We start from the raw sequence: 16,565 nt of genomic DNA on the forward strand, positions 1-16,565 counted from the left end.
CGATCATTGCCGACACTTCGCGGAAGGAAGGAATCGTGGAATCGCCAGGACGTAACAATTCTATATAAGTCAAATAATAAAAATGTATATTCAATGCTGTGGTTTTTATAATATTTTTGATAGAATTCTCACAAGATTTATTTTGCTATATTGATATAAACTCATTGGCCCGTATTCTGAGTTCACATCTATCCTTAGATGTGCCTCTAAATGTACCTTAAATGACACGATAAATGTGGCGGTATTCTGTGCGCACATTTAGCGGTACATTTAGAGGCAGATCGCCATTTTTAGCTTAAATGCGCAACTTTATAGTGAAAATCGTATTCTAAACCACATTTATAGCACATTTATGCCATTCTCAATAAATGTAACACTAAATGTGCCCGAGGGCACATTTATACGTACATTTATACGTAATACCGGCGCGTTGTACTTGATGGTACGTAAGTTTGATTAATTCTATCACTGTTATACAATTGATTTCATTAATAAAATTATTACAGATCAAGTTTCTGTAAATAATAGAACTTTTTTACATAACAATATTAATGATATTTGGTCAATTCTGAAATTTCTTCTATATATGCGCGTTTGCGTTTTGTATTGCAGTAGAAAGAAAGATCTAAGTAAAATTTACTAATTTAACTTATGGCGCGTGGATATAATGAACTGTTTGAAGCCCAGTCACAGTGCCGTGTGCGCGTAATAAGCATAATATATATACAACATGGTAAATCAATAAATAAATGTACCTCTAAAATCATAAATGTACCTCTAAGTTAGAAGCGCTATAAATGTGCGATGAGAATAAACTGACTTTAGTCGTACATTTATCTGCGCCTTTAAATGTGGCACTTTAGATGTGCCTCTAAATGTGAGCTCAGAATACGGGCCATTGTCTTCTACATAGTGAATTGTAAGAATTCAAATAAATAATTAAAATTTATTTATTCATGTGAATATGTATATAGTACTCGGAATACAATAATGAAATAATAGACATCATTGACAGAACCAATGACACAACAAAAGTTCGAAATAATCGAAAAATTTATGTTTTATACGTTTTACATATGCAACTTCTTAAAAAAACAATAGTATTATATGAAAACACTCTTTTTTACAAAAACGGTAATATTATATATCAACTTTTAAAAAATTCTTTTTTATATGCTTTTTTTTTCAAGCCTCAACATGTCGCTTTTTATCTTTTCTCTTTATGTAGATAATAGATATTTAATATTAATTTTCATGAAAAAATTGTGTTTAGCTATATTTTCTTTGTATAATTATTTGTCAGATTTCATATAATCGATTGAATAACAAAAAAAGTGAAATAACAGTTGAGAGTTTTTTGATTAACTAAAAGCTATCGATCGAACAAAAAAATAAAATTTATTTTTACATAAAATTTTAGATTTGGTGTATTTTATTTGATATTTTCCATTAAAATAGTAAAGAAGTTTATGCATTTTCTATATACCGTTTGTCGTTAGTAATAAGGTTGTTAGTAATAAAGAACTGAAAGAGTTCTTCGCATATGGAGCGGAAGCGGAAACCCTTAATCAATTCTAAGGCCATGATCTCGAATTCTTGCATTCAAATTATACAATGATAGCGCAATTCAATGGATCTCTTAAATTCCTGCACAATAAATAAATAAGAAATTTTTTTTCAGTAAAGTTTTGATAAAAAAAATACAAGAGACTTTGTCGTCACATTCTAATTTTGCTTTAGTAAGATAAAATTATATATAATTAATAAAAAATATAGCGTTAAGAATATAGATTTTATCAGCATCATTTATAATTAAAATAAAAAATCAGCGATTATAATTAAAATAAAAAATGTGTATAATAAAATCGAAAAAAGCAAATGTAAAAATTCATTGACATAAGTGAAGGATATAAAAAATTTAGCGGAATGATAGTGCAAAATGCGCGAAAGAAAACTGTTTGAATAGAAAAATATTTGATTTTGTTATACAGGGTGTTCCCGGATTAAATGACCAAACTTGAAATATGAATTTAGGACCTTAAAACAAGAAAAAATTTTTCTCTGGAAGTATGCTCGCAAACGCTTCGTTCAAGAGATATTGACTTCTGAAGTTATGAACTATAGGAACGAATAATTTCGAAATAATCTAGGTTTATTCTATTTATTGCTGTACAATCATTAAAATTTCATAATTAAATGTTTTGTTCAAAATGATGGCCTCCAGCTCGGAGACAAGCATTGCACCTATCGATGACAGAAAGCATTCAACAAACTAACAATTATTTGGTACGAATGTGCGGAGCTTTGTTTACAGTGCAAACACAAGCCTGTCAATGGCCTTCGATCTTAAACACAAAAATAAAAAGAAACATTTCGAAAGTATTCGTTCCTATACTTCATAACTTTAGAAGTCAATATCTCTTGAACGGAGCGTTTGCGAGCATACTTCCAGAGAAAAATTTTTTCTTGTTTTAAGGTCCTAAATTCATATTTCAAGTTTAACCATTTAACCCGGGAACACCCTGTATAATGAAAGGCAATTTATTTAAATAAGATTTGTAAAATGAGCATATCATTGCTTTTGATTATGAGCGTCATGATTGCGCCTGCTGTATGATGACACTATAATCTTGAAAGAATAATTGTTTTATTTAAAAATATATATTATAATGTATAATAATTGATGGAGTATGTGTAAATATGTAATATTAATTATTTTTTATAATTTTCTTTTATTGTAATGGTGTGTTTTTTTAAATTAATAATTAATATATGTATATTTAATCCAAACTCTCTTTCAAGGGACATATACACACATATACACATACACATCTTGAGGATAGAATAAGCAAATGTAACACATTTATTTCACAAAGCAAAAGCAATATTTTTCGCATTTTTATTAAAAATTTTTTATGAGAATATGATATACAAATCAGAAAAGTGTACTTGCGTATCTGAAAAAAATGTGTGCTCATCATGCTAATCATGCTAATCATTAAAATATACACCTTAGTACACTATCTTACAATTATGTAACTATATTATATAATTTGCATGCAATTTTCGCAAATATTCCTTGATTAAGAATACTATAAAAACGGATGAATATATTAAAAGCCGCTCGTCTTTTATGTGTTCTCAATGTTATCCAATTTATTTTCAAGTTACGGTGAATATTTAGCGCAATGTATTTCACATTTATTTGCATTTTACGTGCTAGCGATGCTAGCAAATAATAAAAAAATCTTAATATTTTTTAAATCGTTCTTAATTACAGAATAAAACGCTATATAATATCTATTTTTTATTATCTATATAAATAAATCGGCACTTTAACTGTTGCGAGTCAAAAAATTTTAAATGTTTAGAGACAGAATATTATATTTTTATCATATTAAAAATAAATTCAGTCTTCGGCTAACTTGATAAATATTTTTACTATAAAAATGCGTTGAGCTAGCTATAGTTTTATAGATATTGTTAAGATATTCGAACAAGTTTGATTTTCTAAAGCAAATATTATTATGGCTCTTAATTGATGTTTGAACACAATTATTGGACAGTTATTTAAGATACCGACAAATATCGTTATAACATAGTACAAAATATTTCTATTAAAGCGGCGCTGGGCTCTCATCGTAGGGAAGTTGTTTGGTTTGTATGAACGATCATTGATAAGACATTTATTGATAAATAATTCTGTCTTATCGATATTCGGCAAGAAACTTTTTACAAGAATGTCTGTAAATTAAAGTTAAATTAAATCAAATGTCATTAAATTTGAAGTCAATGAAACATAAAGTATTATAAAAAAATATAAAGTTTATTATAAAAAAATCATGTTATTTTTAAATTTTCTCTAACAAGATTAGTTAATTTTTACTTTCTATTGCAAAAAATATATATATTATATAAGATTATATTTCTGTTCGCATATTTTTTGTTTTTGATGTTATTAAATATGTTTTAATATATAACAAATTTGCATAATAAGAATGTATTATGAATGAAATACACGAAATCTTCTTTAAAGTGTTTTGCCAGAAGCAATATGTGATAAATTAAATTTAATTAGTACACCTAGTTGTATATTATATATGGAAGTTCATTTCACAAATTTTTTAATATCTCGTATAATCGAAGAACCACATCTGTACTTTTACAGAAATAATAATAAAATTATCTAGATCGCATTTAATCCGATAAAAGTGTTAAAGATCGCTCTTGTAAGCCGATCGTTTTCAGCGCAAGTGTATCAAATTAATCTTTCCACCTTTTCCTACTGGCATGCGTTAACCTACTTTCGTAACTTGCGTTGCAGAAATATCGGTGGATTTCTATCTCTCGTGTATTAGGTACGACGTTTATTACAACTACGTTACAGGATCTAATATGTATTCCCTTTGATAAATCATCCTTGGAAGAATCATCCTTCCATTTGCACAGTTACAGTCTTGCGAATAGAAAAACTCCGCATCGAGTCCTTTAATCGGATTTGTCTACATTGAAGATCGAATTACCATTGACACAAATAGAGCCGTTGGCAGCAATATGCATAATACCATTAGTCTTTGATTCTTTCGTCGTTTCTGATCGTTTATTCTTCGATTTCATATAATTATTTACATAGAAAGATCCGAACATGTAAATGAATAAGCCGGAGTTGAGCACGAGTAGGAACGAAAGCGGCTTCGGAAAGTTGCAATTGGTAAATAATATCTGCATATTGTGGAAAAATATTATGATAAACTGCACGATCTGCATAGTGGTCAAATGCTTTTTCCACCAGAGGTACTTCTGCATATGTGGCCCAAACGCTGCCAACATGTAATACGTATACATGAAAACGTGTATAAAAGAGTTGATGATACCGAGGAGGGTCGGATGACCGCCGGCGAAGAATTTGATACCGATCCAAGCGACGACCGGCATCATCGAGTGATGATAGAGATGTAGAAATGAGATTTGACGATCCTTCTTGCGCATCACGAAGAACACGGTGTCCAGAAGCTCGATCAGCTTACATATGAAATATGTGTAAACAGCATGGGCCATCTACAGAACGACATAATTACGTAAAGATCGAGCAAACATTGTGATACCTGTAATTATCAAGTGATATTTCTTTGTCACCTTTTTGCGGTCATGAGAAAATGTGTATCTTTTAATATATTGCCTAATATTTAAATTAAGATGACTTTTTAATAATTTTCTTGATATAGATATTTAAATATATGTGCTAGGATCTAATATCTATTAAACTTAATATTTAATATCTAGGAAACTCAAGTCTTGTGTCACGATATCGAAATATTCATAATGAATATTGATCCCATTTAAGTAAATTGAATCTCTTCAAAAGTCTTATTACCGCTATTTTCTAATATATAAGAAAAAGTTACATAAACATTGCAGAAACTCTACAAGATTGCAACATTGCAAATGTGTTTCAAAAGTAATCATAATGTAATATTATATGTGCAATATTATGTTATATGAAAGAAAATCAAGAGTCTTGCACAAGTACATTTATAATATTATACTAATTGGTTATAGCACACGTGCACTGAAAAAGAAAACTTTAGTCAACTAGGAAAACTTGTCGTAATAATCCAATAAAGTAAATAAAAAATTATAGAGACATTCAAATTTTTACCTACTTTTGTTATAATAATAATTATCGTTAGACAATACAATATATGTCAGATTTTATTTTGTAAATAATAGAGCTACATGCCCCCCCCCCCCCCANNCACATCGAACAATCCATCGTGACATTCTATAATTATTGTATTTTTTTGTAATATTTTTACAATTATTTATTTGAAAAATTAATATACTCGATGTATGAAATTCTCGGGGAAGCCTAATGGAAAGTTAATAAATTAGCTTACTTGATCACCAATGCTTATATCAACTTTCGTCATTTTCCAAATAAGTTTCTCATGTTCGCTTATGTTAGATTATAAAATCAGTAATTGATTTAAATCTTTTAAGATTTCTCGCATGATTTTTATATACTACGTCATCTGTTCTGCTTTCTTCTGAATTGGGAAAATTAAGTTCAATATATAGGGAAGAGAGCGATATATCATATAGAATCCCATTTCATTTTTAATACCTTACAAACTTTCAATATTGCAACTTTGTTGAAATGTTTCATTTTCATATCTCTACAATATTTGTATAATATTGTACTGCAATTTTACAGTAGAATGTTCTATATCATATGGATTATTATCATAGATTCATTTTATTAGCAATAATTTTAATGTCAACACTTACCCTTACGGAGCTCGGTTTATACGAATAATCGACCGGTTGACAGATATAATTATATTCGTATAACCAACCAGCCATCAAGCCCTCGTGAACCAGATAAAGGCTTAACAGGATCTGGATAAAGTTGTAAATTATCATAGTATTCTTTAAATCATACGGCTTCTTGTTCTTCATGTATTTCGGTCCGGCGGAAACGCAGAAGTATATGTACGTCGCTACGATTGTCAGGGTTGGACCAGGGCTAGAAACCAGAAACCATCCATCCGTCCTCGGATCTAGAGAAATGTAAGTAAAATTAAGCATATGTGTAATATTTTTAAGAATATAGAAGTCTTTTAAATGTTGTAAAATTACCATATTTATTGTCTATTACATCTCTATACCACTCCACGATGCCCGACATCTTGCAATCTCAAAACTTGAAAATCTGCGAAAACACGTTTTGCAAGTTATTTCAAAGTTTCAAAAAATTTTTTTGATTTCTATTAATTTTATATCCTCTTTCTTTCAGAAATTTGAGGGAAAAAAAGTTATCCTTCCCACATTTTAATAACAGTTTAAAGACGTGAGTTACAGAAATGTAACTTTATAATACTTGTATATGTAATAATAATAGTAACGATATATTGAAATATTTATATAGAGAATTTTTATATCATAATGAATATGTATGAAAAGAGAAAGAGATAGAAAGACACATTTTATTATTATCTATCATTCATTATTGCAGAAAATTTTGATATTCCAGCTTTCTATAAATTTTAACACTCATAAGAGAAGGCTAGATTACTCTACGAATAGTTACAACATTGATACTGCAAAATATTGCAACTGTGTAACAAACGCGGACATTAATCATATGTTGACAAAAGTATAAAGCGTGTTGGTCTGCTTGTCTTTTTATTCATTCTTGGTTGTCCTAATGATAATATGAGTTTTCATTACGCGGAAAGCGATAAGAGAAACATAAGAGACATAAAGTTGTTTGCGCCTTTCCTAAATTACAGCAGGTAATTGCGACGGCCGTGAGATACATCTACATATAATTTCAAGTAGCATCATTCAGTGAACAATCTGCTAATATCGCGAGACTTATCATTATTTCTCAATCTTCAAGATTCTTTGCAAAAATAAATCAAGGATCGATTTTTTCAATATTAAATTAAATTTTATTATAGCTTACTTATTTATATTTTTCTTCTTTTATATTATATTTCTTGGAAATGACAATTTGAAAATTTGCTGACATTGGAAAAAGCGCGCGGCTCTAAATCTGTAATTTGCAATATTTTAGATATGTTATACTTAAAATAAATTTTGCAACAAAAACAAAATTAGTGGGTAAACTAACAGATTGTATGTAATAATTCTGGCAGTCTCATGCTCCGCTGTCATATTACAAAAGTTTCTACATCACAATGAAATTAATGAACGAGGATTTAGGTTAGCGCGAATAGAGGAATTAATTTTCTATGTAATGCAATTTTCATAGCTGTTTCTTTCTTAGAGTAATCTTCTTAATGTAACCCTGACCCAACATTAGCTAACCACGGTCTTCCTTTTACCTTTGTAAAAGGCTGTCATGATTGACATTAAATGATACGAGTCATTGGGATTCTTCACGCTGCAAAACCGAAAATAAAATAAAAAACCGGCAAAGAACAAGACAAAAAATAAAGAACCAAAGAAACAGATAAGTTTTTTTAGTTAACTACGATTCTTTCCTTATACTAAAAACAAAATATTGTTAAATAAAATAAAATGATAAATATAGCAGGTTTGTTCTATAAAATCTATGAACGTCAGATATTCGAAAATTTCTTATCATTTTGTTTTATAGAATGTCCTATTTACAAGAAGAGAGATCTAAAACACATTACATATAAAATAAGATCGAAGCTAATATCATGAAGAAAAATTCATTGCACTTAGTGTTCGCAAAATTTAAGATTTGATTATTATCCATCATCGGGTCAACGATTTTTCTAAGAAAATAACATATAATTTCTGTTCGCGTTCGGACCAAGGTGAACAAGATTTCAGTGAATAGCTTCAGCGAAGCTAATGTCCTCCTTTGTTACTTCTCTTCTACGTAAGGCAAATTAGCGGACTTCCCCAATGATCAATCTTATCTACGTTGTGCATCGCGACCCTCATCAAAGTTTTGCAAGAATATTGTACAAATTGTTATTACTTGATATATTTATATGAGATCAGAACAACACATACATCCATCCATACATATGTGTCCATACATACATACATACGTACATATATACAATACATAAAACAAAATTTTGGGGAGGAAAGTTTTTAAATAAATACCCTGTATATATATATACTGATCTCTTTTAATCTCCGTTACATTTGTAAATAATCGAATATATTTATATTCGATTTATTAAAAAAGATAACAATGCAAGTAACATGCCTTTTTTAGAAAGGAATATTATTTTGAAAAACAGAAAAATATCTTTTTTATTTGTTTGATTATTCAATGCTAAAGCTTTAAAATTATTTAACGTTTCAAATACGTTATCTTATTAATATAAGAGCGTAATTTTCGCGAAAGATGTGAAATAAAAATTTATACTAACAATAAATCATAATTTATGATATGTTACAGTTAAGTAAGCAATGCACTAAATATTTTTAAAAAGAATATTTGATTGTTAGCAACTGCGTCTTTCTTCTAAATATACTATGAGATATCTATAATTCAATTTAATACAAATAATACGATAATGAAGCGAGCATGTTGCAAGCGACCAGCTAGTTATTATGTTGTCTTGTGAAATTATTATTAGCAGTAAATTGTCGTTTAACAGCGCGTTTTGAAAGAAACGATCAAAATCTTTGAAGGACGGTAATATAATTGCGGCCAAATTTCTGTGGTTAACCGCAGTTTACGAGAAAAAAAGACAATTCTCCTCCTTGTAGAATATATTATCTCACGTTGCTATTCATATACGTTGATGCTATCTATGATGCTCTTTTGACTTCTATTCAAGTTCCATTTTATTATTCGCGGCGTATCTGCCATTAAATATAATTGAAAAACGAAAAGAAGTAAAACGATTTTGCTGAATAAGATCAAATTTTGGCAGTGCATTGCCTGACTAACGGAGGATGCATCTGCGAGACACCCTATCCTCGATTTATGATTGCGGACTGCCCCCGATCCTTGGAAGAGAGACCCCTTGAAGAAAATAAAACAAGTGTAAACCGGTTACAATTCGCGGAACTTCCTGCGCATAAAGATTGTGTGAATAAGGCGAGATTAAAAACAAAAAAAAAATTCATAACTAATCAAGAGTTACAAGGATAATGCGACACCAATCGATTAGTCTGCACTCTATTATTATTTTTTAAATACTTTTAATCTTTTTAATTAACGTGGAGTATTAGTAGTAATATTAGTACTCCTTGATATTTGTTGAAAGAATAAAGAAACTGCAATTTTTTTTTTCTGGAGAAGAAAATAAAGAGAAGCCAAGATATATAAAATATTTACTTCTTATTCCGTATGTAACGTGATTTAGCGAAACTATTCATGAATTTTTCATAGAAAAAAGTATACATATTCACGTGTGAATTGTTTTTTCTACGCAAGTTATGTAAAAACGCTAAATATCCACGTCTCAGGGTTCTAATGTGATGTAGTATACTGATCCTAATACATATACAAGAATGACCATTGGTAATAATATATTGTATGTTAAAAATATGTATTGGGATTACATTGGAAAAATCAACTATCAATTATTAATGTCTGTGTGACATAGCAGGTCTTATTCGTTCAATGTATATATTATGATTTTGCATATATAAATATGTATATATAATTATATGTATAATTGTATGTATAATTGTATGTATATATAAATTTGCAATGTATAATATTCGTTTGTTATGCATAAGTTTAAGTATTTGCACCCTACCTTTTACTGCAATTTATTTGGTTTAATATTCTACTAATTCTATATTTTTTTTTCTGTATATGTATACATAAATGGTTTAATTAATAATATGTGTATGTGTATGTATGTATGGTATATGTGAATGGAATTATTTGCGAAATAATTATATAAATACAGAATAGATGTGTTTTTTTAACTCGCATGAAAATCTGAAGATAACAAAACTGGTACAGAGCATATTCGTTTCAATTATTTAGATTTATTTGGAATTTTAAGAACGGTCTTAAATGAATGATTCAGATCATCGAGAAACTTATCTTAAAGTAATAAATATGTATGAAATTTCGCATGTTTCAGGATTGACGGACATCTCATAGCTTCGGCGAAAGTGAATATACTTGCATATGTGTAAGGTCCCTCAAAACTAACCTTGCCCTTTTAAGGCTAAGAAAGGTCAACATGAAAGGTCTTTATTCGCGAGTGTTCCACCTTGAGATCAATCCCGCGAGACGATGACCGTCAAAATAAGGTTTATGCACTCAGCCGAGAAATACATTACAGTCAATATGGCGATAAACTTAAAAAGTAATTATTTTGATATGCATTTAATATCATTCTCTCTTTCTTTCCGATATAATTACAATATAAATTATATTAAATTTCTTTATTATAGATTGCATATATAACGAAGCTATTATAATAAAAATTTAATAAGATCATGATGATATCAAGAAAAATAATTGAAAACTTAATGTATTATACTTTTAATATATAATATATATTGTCTCGTCCAGCGTACCGGAATATATATACTTGAGAGAAAAACACGAAGATTAATCTTCTCTATAGAATTTATATAAAATATTGGTGCAATAATTTTGCGGATTCTTTCCTAAATACATTCACGAACTATTTATTATATATATATAGATAGAAAGATAAATATATAATAGATTAATGTAATTAGATAGATAGGTAAATATACAATAAAAAGAGGTTTGCCAAACAATTAATCGACGAAATGCTCGGAAGGTACAAAAGAAAATAATATCTAAAATGTCTAAGCGAAAATTAGCAATTATAAAATTTTGGAATTTTAATAGGATTTTTAAACTGTTGTTTATATCGGTATTTAAAACATTTTTTATATTTGCTGCTTATCTTGAAGGATGTCTTTTGTAATAATCGTTCTCAAAACTTCAATTTTTATTTTCATTTTTTAGTTTGACGTTTTTTCGCGCGACCACATTTTTTTATTTACGCTTCTAACGCACAATGTATAAATAATTTTGGCATCGATAAATATATATCGTATCTCAAAGAAAAAATAATGGTACGTGATTATTGGTCGCTATCGAAGTCACTGACTTTCTCGGCCGCGTCCTTAAAAAGTTCCGGCCGTTCATTCACGCGTCCTTCGATGTGCCAGAGCTCGCGAGGAAACTGTCCACGATTTCGCAATCGCCGACGTTTTATATATTCCTAATGTCTTGTAAAAATACATTAATATGTATGTTGCTTTTTTAAGATACGATGTATATCCTGCAATTGCTAATTCTTAAATATATATCGGAGGCAGGTCACTGAATACATACGAATCACAATGCACAATTTCATTGTGCATAACAATTGCGAAGTGCTTGCAGAAACCGGTATACATACTATTGCTATATTTGATTCAGCAGAAGTTTATGTAGGAATTGTCTACACGATATAATGGAAAAATAGATGGCACAATTTTACGATTTAAATTTAAAAAATTTATTAGAGCGGAAAATGAAAACCAGGATTAATTAAGAAGCTTGTTAATTAAATAAGCAAATCTGTTTAGAATATAACAAGAAAAGTTATATACAGGGTGGCCTCGAACGTTCTAGCCAGACTTTGAGATCTTATAGGAAATTTAATTCTGAACAAAAAATTTCCTATAAACATGAGTCGAAAAATGCTTTCTTAAGAAGTTATCGCTCAAAAACCTCTGAAATCGTGATTATTTTACACATTTTTCCAAATATCATGGAAAATGTGCGTCTTTTAACAAAAAGTACCGAAACAAAAGTTGTAGAAAATTAAATTATCTTTCAAATGAGATCAAAATGATTGTTGTACGTTCCATAGATTTTGATATAACCAGTTTCAAACGTACAAAAAGTGCTTTTGTTACTTATTGTTAGATGCGCATATGTAATACGACTTTTGATCGATTAAAGTTGAATCAGGAGGAAATCTGTAAAGCGACTAGATCAGTCATTACTCAATGCCGAAAGTGTATTGGAGCTAGGGGGGGACATTGTGAGAACAGTTAGTTTTTTCACGTCTTTATTCATTTTCTACTATTACGTGCTATTTTAGTTTAAAAAAATTTATTTTATTCTCATAAAAGAAAAAGATTTTTATTTTTTATTTTTATCGTTTTTTTCAAGAAATTTATTAAGTTTTATTTTCTTTTTATTTCATTTTCTTTTCACCTTTTGCTCTTCCTTTGCATCAGAGGTTTTTGAGCGATAACTTCTTAAGGAAGCATTTTTCGACCACTCTTCGGGGTGCAAACGGAGCTGTCATCAGAACTCCGAAATTCCGAAAAAAATTTTAACGAATTTAAAATTTAAACGAAACGGAACGACAGTTCCGTTTGCACCCCGAAGAGTTCTATCGATTATTATTAACGTCCTGAGCTGTGAAACCAAAGATAAAAAAATTCTGGCCGCTTTTAGTTTTACGCTCTTAGAAAATTTCTAAAATTTTTTTCGGAATTTCGGAGTTCTGATGACAGTTCCGTTTGCACCCCGAAGAGTTCTATCGATTATTATTAATTTTTTGTTCAGAATTAAATTTCCTATAAGATCTCAAAGTCTGGCTGGAACGTTCGGGGCCACCCTGTATAATACAAACGGACTTCGAGTTTAATTCTTGTGCAATAATGAAATATTCATTAAGTTGCAAATGCAGCTTAGAAACCGCTGGCTGACAATATTATTGAACCTGAGATTGGCATGCAAGTGAAGGTGCAAAGAGATATTTAAATATATAGTCTTTCTTATATTGCTATATGTGCCGTTGATGAAAAAAGTTTAACATTACAATGTTTTTTTTTTTTTTTTTCTCGAATAAGTGAATCTATTTTATTTAGATGAAACCAGTATTGGCAAATTAAAACTAATTCAGGATTAATTAAGCACGAAGATACTTATAATTACGTGATTCGTATAGTAAGCAGAAATAATTATCGTATACAGATTATTGTATACACATATACAGATAGACACATCCACGTTCCGATTATTTATCGCAGTTTTCAATATTGTGTAAAAATAAATTATTTTAATATTTACATATTAACTTAATGTAAAAACAGATAAATAAATAAAAGTTAAAAAAAAAAGTTTAATTACAATTATATTAACTTACTTAATATTCGATGACACGTTTTCTTATTACTATGCGTCACACAATCATAAATTATATATAATATAATTTAAAACAGTACATTACATGTTTTATTTATTTAAATTATTTTTTTAAGGATATGATATAACTGAAGTGAAAAATTAAAATATATTAAAATTCATATCTTAAGAGGTTTATTTAAAAACGAATATTACGCGTGTCATGCTTGTTTTCACATTCAAAGCGCATTAACTTAACTTTATATGGTCAGTCCAAACTCCAAGTCTGCATGTAATCTCATCTATGTAAAAGTTGTAAGATTTTTTCAAAGTTTTATTGTTCTCTTCAAATTATAAGGCAAAAATGCATCGGTCATTTTGACTGATCGTTTTGTAATGATATAAAATAGGAAAGTTTTTTAAATACGAAGCTTTTTACCGTTTTAATAATATAAATGCAATCCGCTTTTTAAAATTTTATTTTATTTTTTATTTAACATTATTCAATTAGACTCAAGATGGTAACGTGGTAAAAAATTAAGCATTTAATTGTTTAATGTTTTCTATCTGTCAACCGGATGAAGTCACAACTTATTGATGATAAATTATAGAATTTTTTGAATTTGAATACTCACATTAAAGTGCGGAAAAACTGCGACGGATTTCACAGCCGGAATCTTCTCGTCGCCGTCGAAAGATGAACAGCTCGATGATCGTAACGTGCAGTTACTTTATTGATTTCGCGATCTTGCAACTTCTAAGAATTCTTCAGTCTTCTCTTATGTGATTTCAACAATCCGTCGATTCGTCGTAATTACTAATAAAATTTATAATATCATCGCTATGATTATTTTCGCTAATATAGGCTCGTTTGTTGGTAGTTATAGAATACTTTTGAGTCCCGGGATCGTCCTCTGTTTAACGAATGAGGGTAACAAGTGCGTGGAATTGAATCGAAATGCGAAGAAAATCGGGAATAAATAGGAAGGGATCGGCAAAGGGAAAATGGATAGAGAACAACGGATTAGTTGCTGACGCAAGTTAGCGAAGCACCGTCCGGACACCGTGTGTGGAGTGGCGGATAAGTCTTGTCTCGTGGTAACGGACGCATGGTGCACCACTATTCTTTTCCCCTTTCACGTCTCGTCTGAACGACGTGGACGTCCTCCGGAGCGGTAGTGGCGCCATGCACAAGTGACACGATGTTTGCGTTTTTTACAGCGTCAGACCGGTCTCCTTTGTGGTAAACATTGTCAGGGATTTATCACAAAAATATTTTCTTTTTGTTTACAGATTTATGTCAAAATATTACCAATATTTCATATCTAAATATTTATTTATGAAATTTTGTAAATAGTGGAATTTTAAACATTTTATTTAACTAGAAAGATACTTTTAAATAAGCGTACTTTTTAAAACAAATAAATATACGTAAAAATATTTTGTTAACAAATTGAAATTGAAATAAATGCAGTACAATATCAAACTATTAACAATAAGATGCTCAGGCTACTTCCTATTAATGAGATAGCGTATTCATTTAATTTTCAAGAGTGGACATAGATCTATAAATGAAAAAAATAATAAATTTTAAAAACAAAAAAATGTTGAAATGGTATATTTAGAATTCATTATTAATAGCTCATTTATAGTGTAATAGTATAATCGTAGAATAATAGTAAAATTCATATTGTAATAAATATAATCGTAGAATAATAGTAGAATTCATTGTAATAGTATAATTGTTTAAAGATCGGATTAATATCATCAGAAAAAAATTATGTTAACTAAAAGAAAGTTGAAAATTAAATATCAATTTTAAGTGTAAGATGACATATTATAGATATACATTATACATATATATTAATCTATTATTAAGTCTAAATATATTATTAAGTGGGAAAATTGGTAAATAAGAGCCCAGGCGCGGATATCGGTGCGCGAACTTATTATTGTTAGATTTTATTAACTAATATGCATTAAAAATGTACGTTTTGGATCGTTTTCTGGTCCATCTTCAACATGGATATAAATATACAAAGATTAAATTGGAATTTTAAAACTTGACATACACAACATTTGCAGTTGCAGTCTATTTTCAAATTAAAAATAATAATAAATTTTGCAACTGTAAATGATGTGTATATTAAGTTTTAAAATTCCAATTTAATCTTTATATATTTATATCCATGCCAAAGATGGATCAAAAGACGGTCCAAAACATACATTTTTAATGCACATTAGTTAATAAAATTTAACAATAATAAGTTCGCACACCGATACCCGCACTTGAGCTCTTATCTGCCAGTTTTCCCACTTAGTGGCCTATTCTGTAATATATTATAATAATAACAGCGATAGGCTCAGGGTAAGAACAATTAAGAGGGCTATTCTGTAACTTTTAACGATATCGCTAGATATCATTGCGCAGCTGTTTTCCGATACGTTTTAGCTGCGCAATGACACGTAACGACATCGTTAAAAGTTACAAAATAGCCCTCTTAATTGTTCTTACCCTGAGCCTATCGCTGTTATTATTATAATATATTACAGAATAGGCCACTAAGTGGGAAAACTGGCAGATAAGAGCTCAAGTGCGGGTATCGGTGTGCGAACTTATTATTGTTAAATTTTATTAACTAATGTGCATTAAAAATGTATGTTTTGGACCGTCTTTTGATCCATCTTTGGCATGGATATAAATATATAAAGATTAAATTGGAATTTTAAAACTTAATATACACATCATTTACAGTTGCAAAATTTATTATTATTTTTAATTTGAAAATAGACTGCAACTGCAAATGTTGTGTATGTCAAGTTTTAAAATTCCAATTTAATCTTTATATTATTTAATCTTTAATATTTATATCCATACTGAAGAGATGGACCAAAAAATGATCCGAAACGTACATTTTTAATGCACATTTGTTAATAAAATTTAACAATAATAAATTCGCGCACCAATATCCGC

General features: G+C 29.3%; 1 protein-coding gene across 1 annotated transcript; it reads right to left on the minus strand.

Moving 5' to 3' along the window:
- Positions 1-2,862: 2,862 nt before the first annotated feature.
- On the minus strand, positions 2,863-14,797 carry LOC115245307 (elongation of very long chain fatty acids protein AAEL008004-like). Its single transcript, XM_029823573.1, has 5 exons — positions 14,484-14,797; positions 14,227-14,408; positions 6,640-6,712; positions 6,289-6,560; positions 2,863-5,058 (listed from the first exon to the last, which is right to left on the minus strand). The coding sequence occupies exons 3-5, from the start codon at positions 6,686-6,688 to the stop codon at positions 4,489-4,491; spliced, it is 891 nt and encodes a 296-aa protein (XP_029679433.1). The 5' UTR covers positions 6,689-6,712; positions 14,227-14,408; positions 14,484-14,797; the 3' UTR covers positions 2,863-4,488.
- Between the last annotated feature and the right edge of the window lie 1,768 nt (positions 14,798-16,565).

Source organism: Formica exsecta, unplaced genomic scaffold, assembly GCF_003651465.1.
Source record: "Formica exsecta isolate Colony F162 unplaced genomic scaffold, ASM365146v1 scaffold122, whole genome shotgun sequence".
Taxonomy (NCBI): Eukaryota; Metazoa; Arthropoda; class Insecta; order Hymenoptera; family Formicidae; genus Formica; species Formica exsecta.

What these genes read in the sequence shown, in the direction of transcription:
- LOC115245307 (XM_029823573.1), bottom strand. Translation starts at nt 6,688, where the DNA reads ATGTCGGGCATCGTGGAGTGGTATAGAGATGTAATAGACAATAAATAT. An exon ending in TGTAATAGACAATAAATATG is followed by an intron (nt 6,561 to 6,639) that starts GTAATTTTACAA and finishes ACATTTCTCTAG; the next exon opens with ATCCGAGGACGGATGGATGG. An exon ending in ATAAACCGAGCTCCGTAAGG is followed by an intron (nt 5,059 to 6,288) that starts GTAAGTGTTGAC and finishes GTCGTTCTGTAG; the next exon opens with ATGGCCCATGCTGTTTACAC.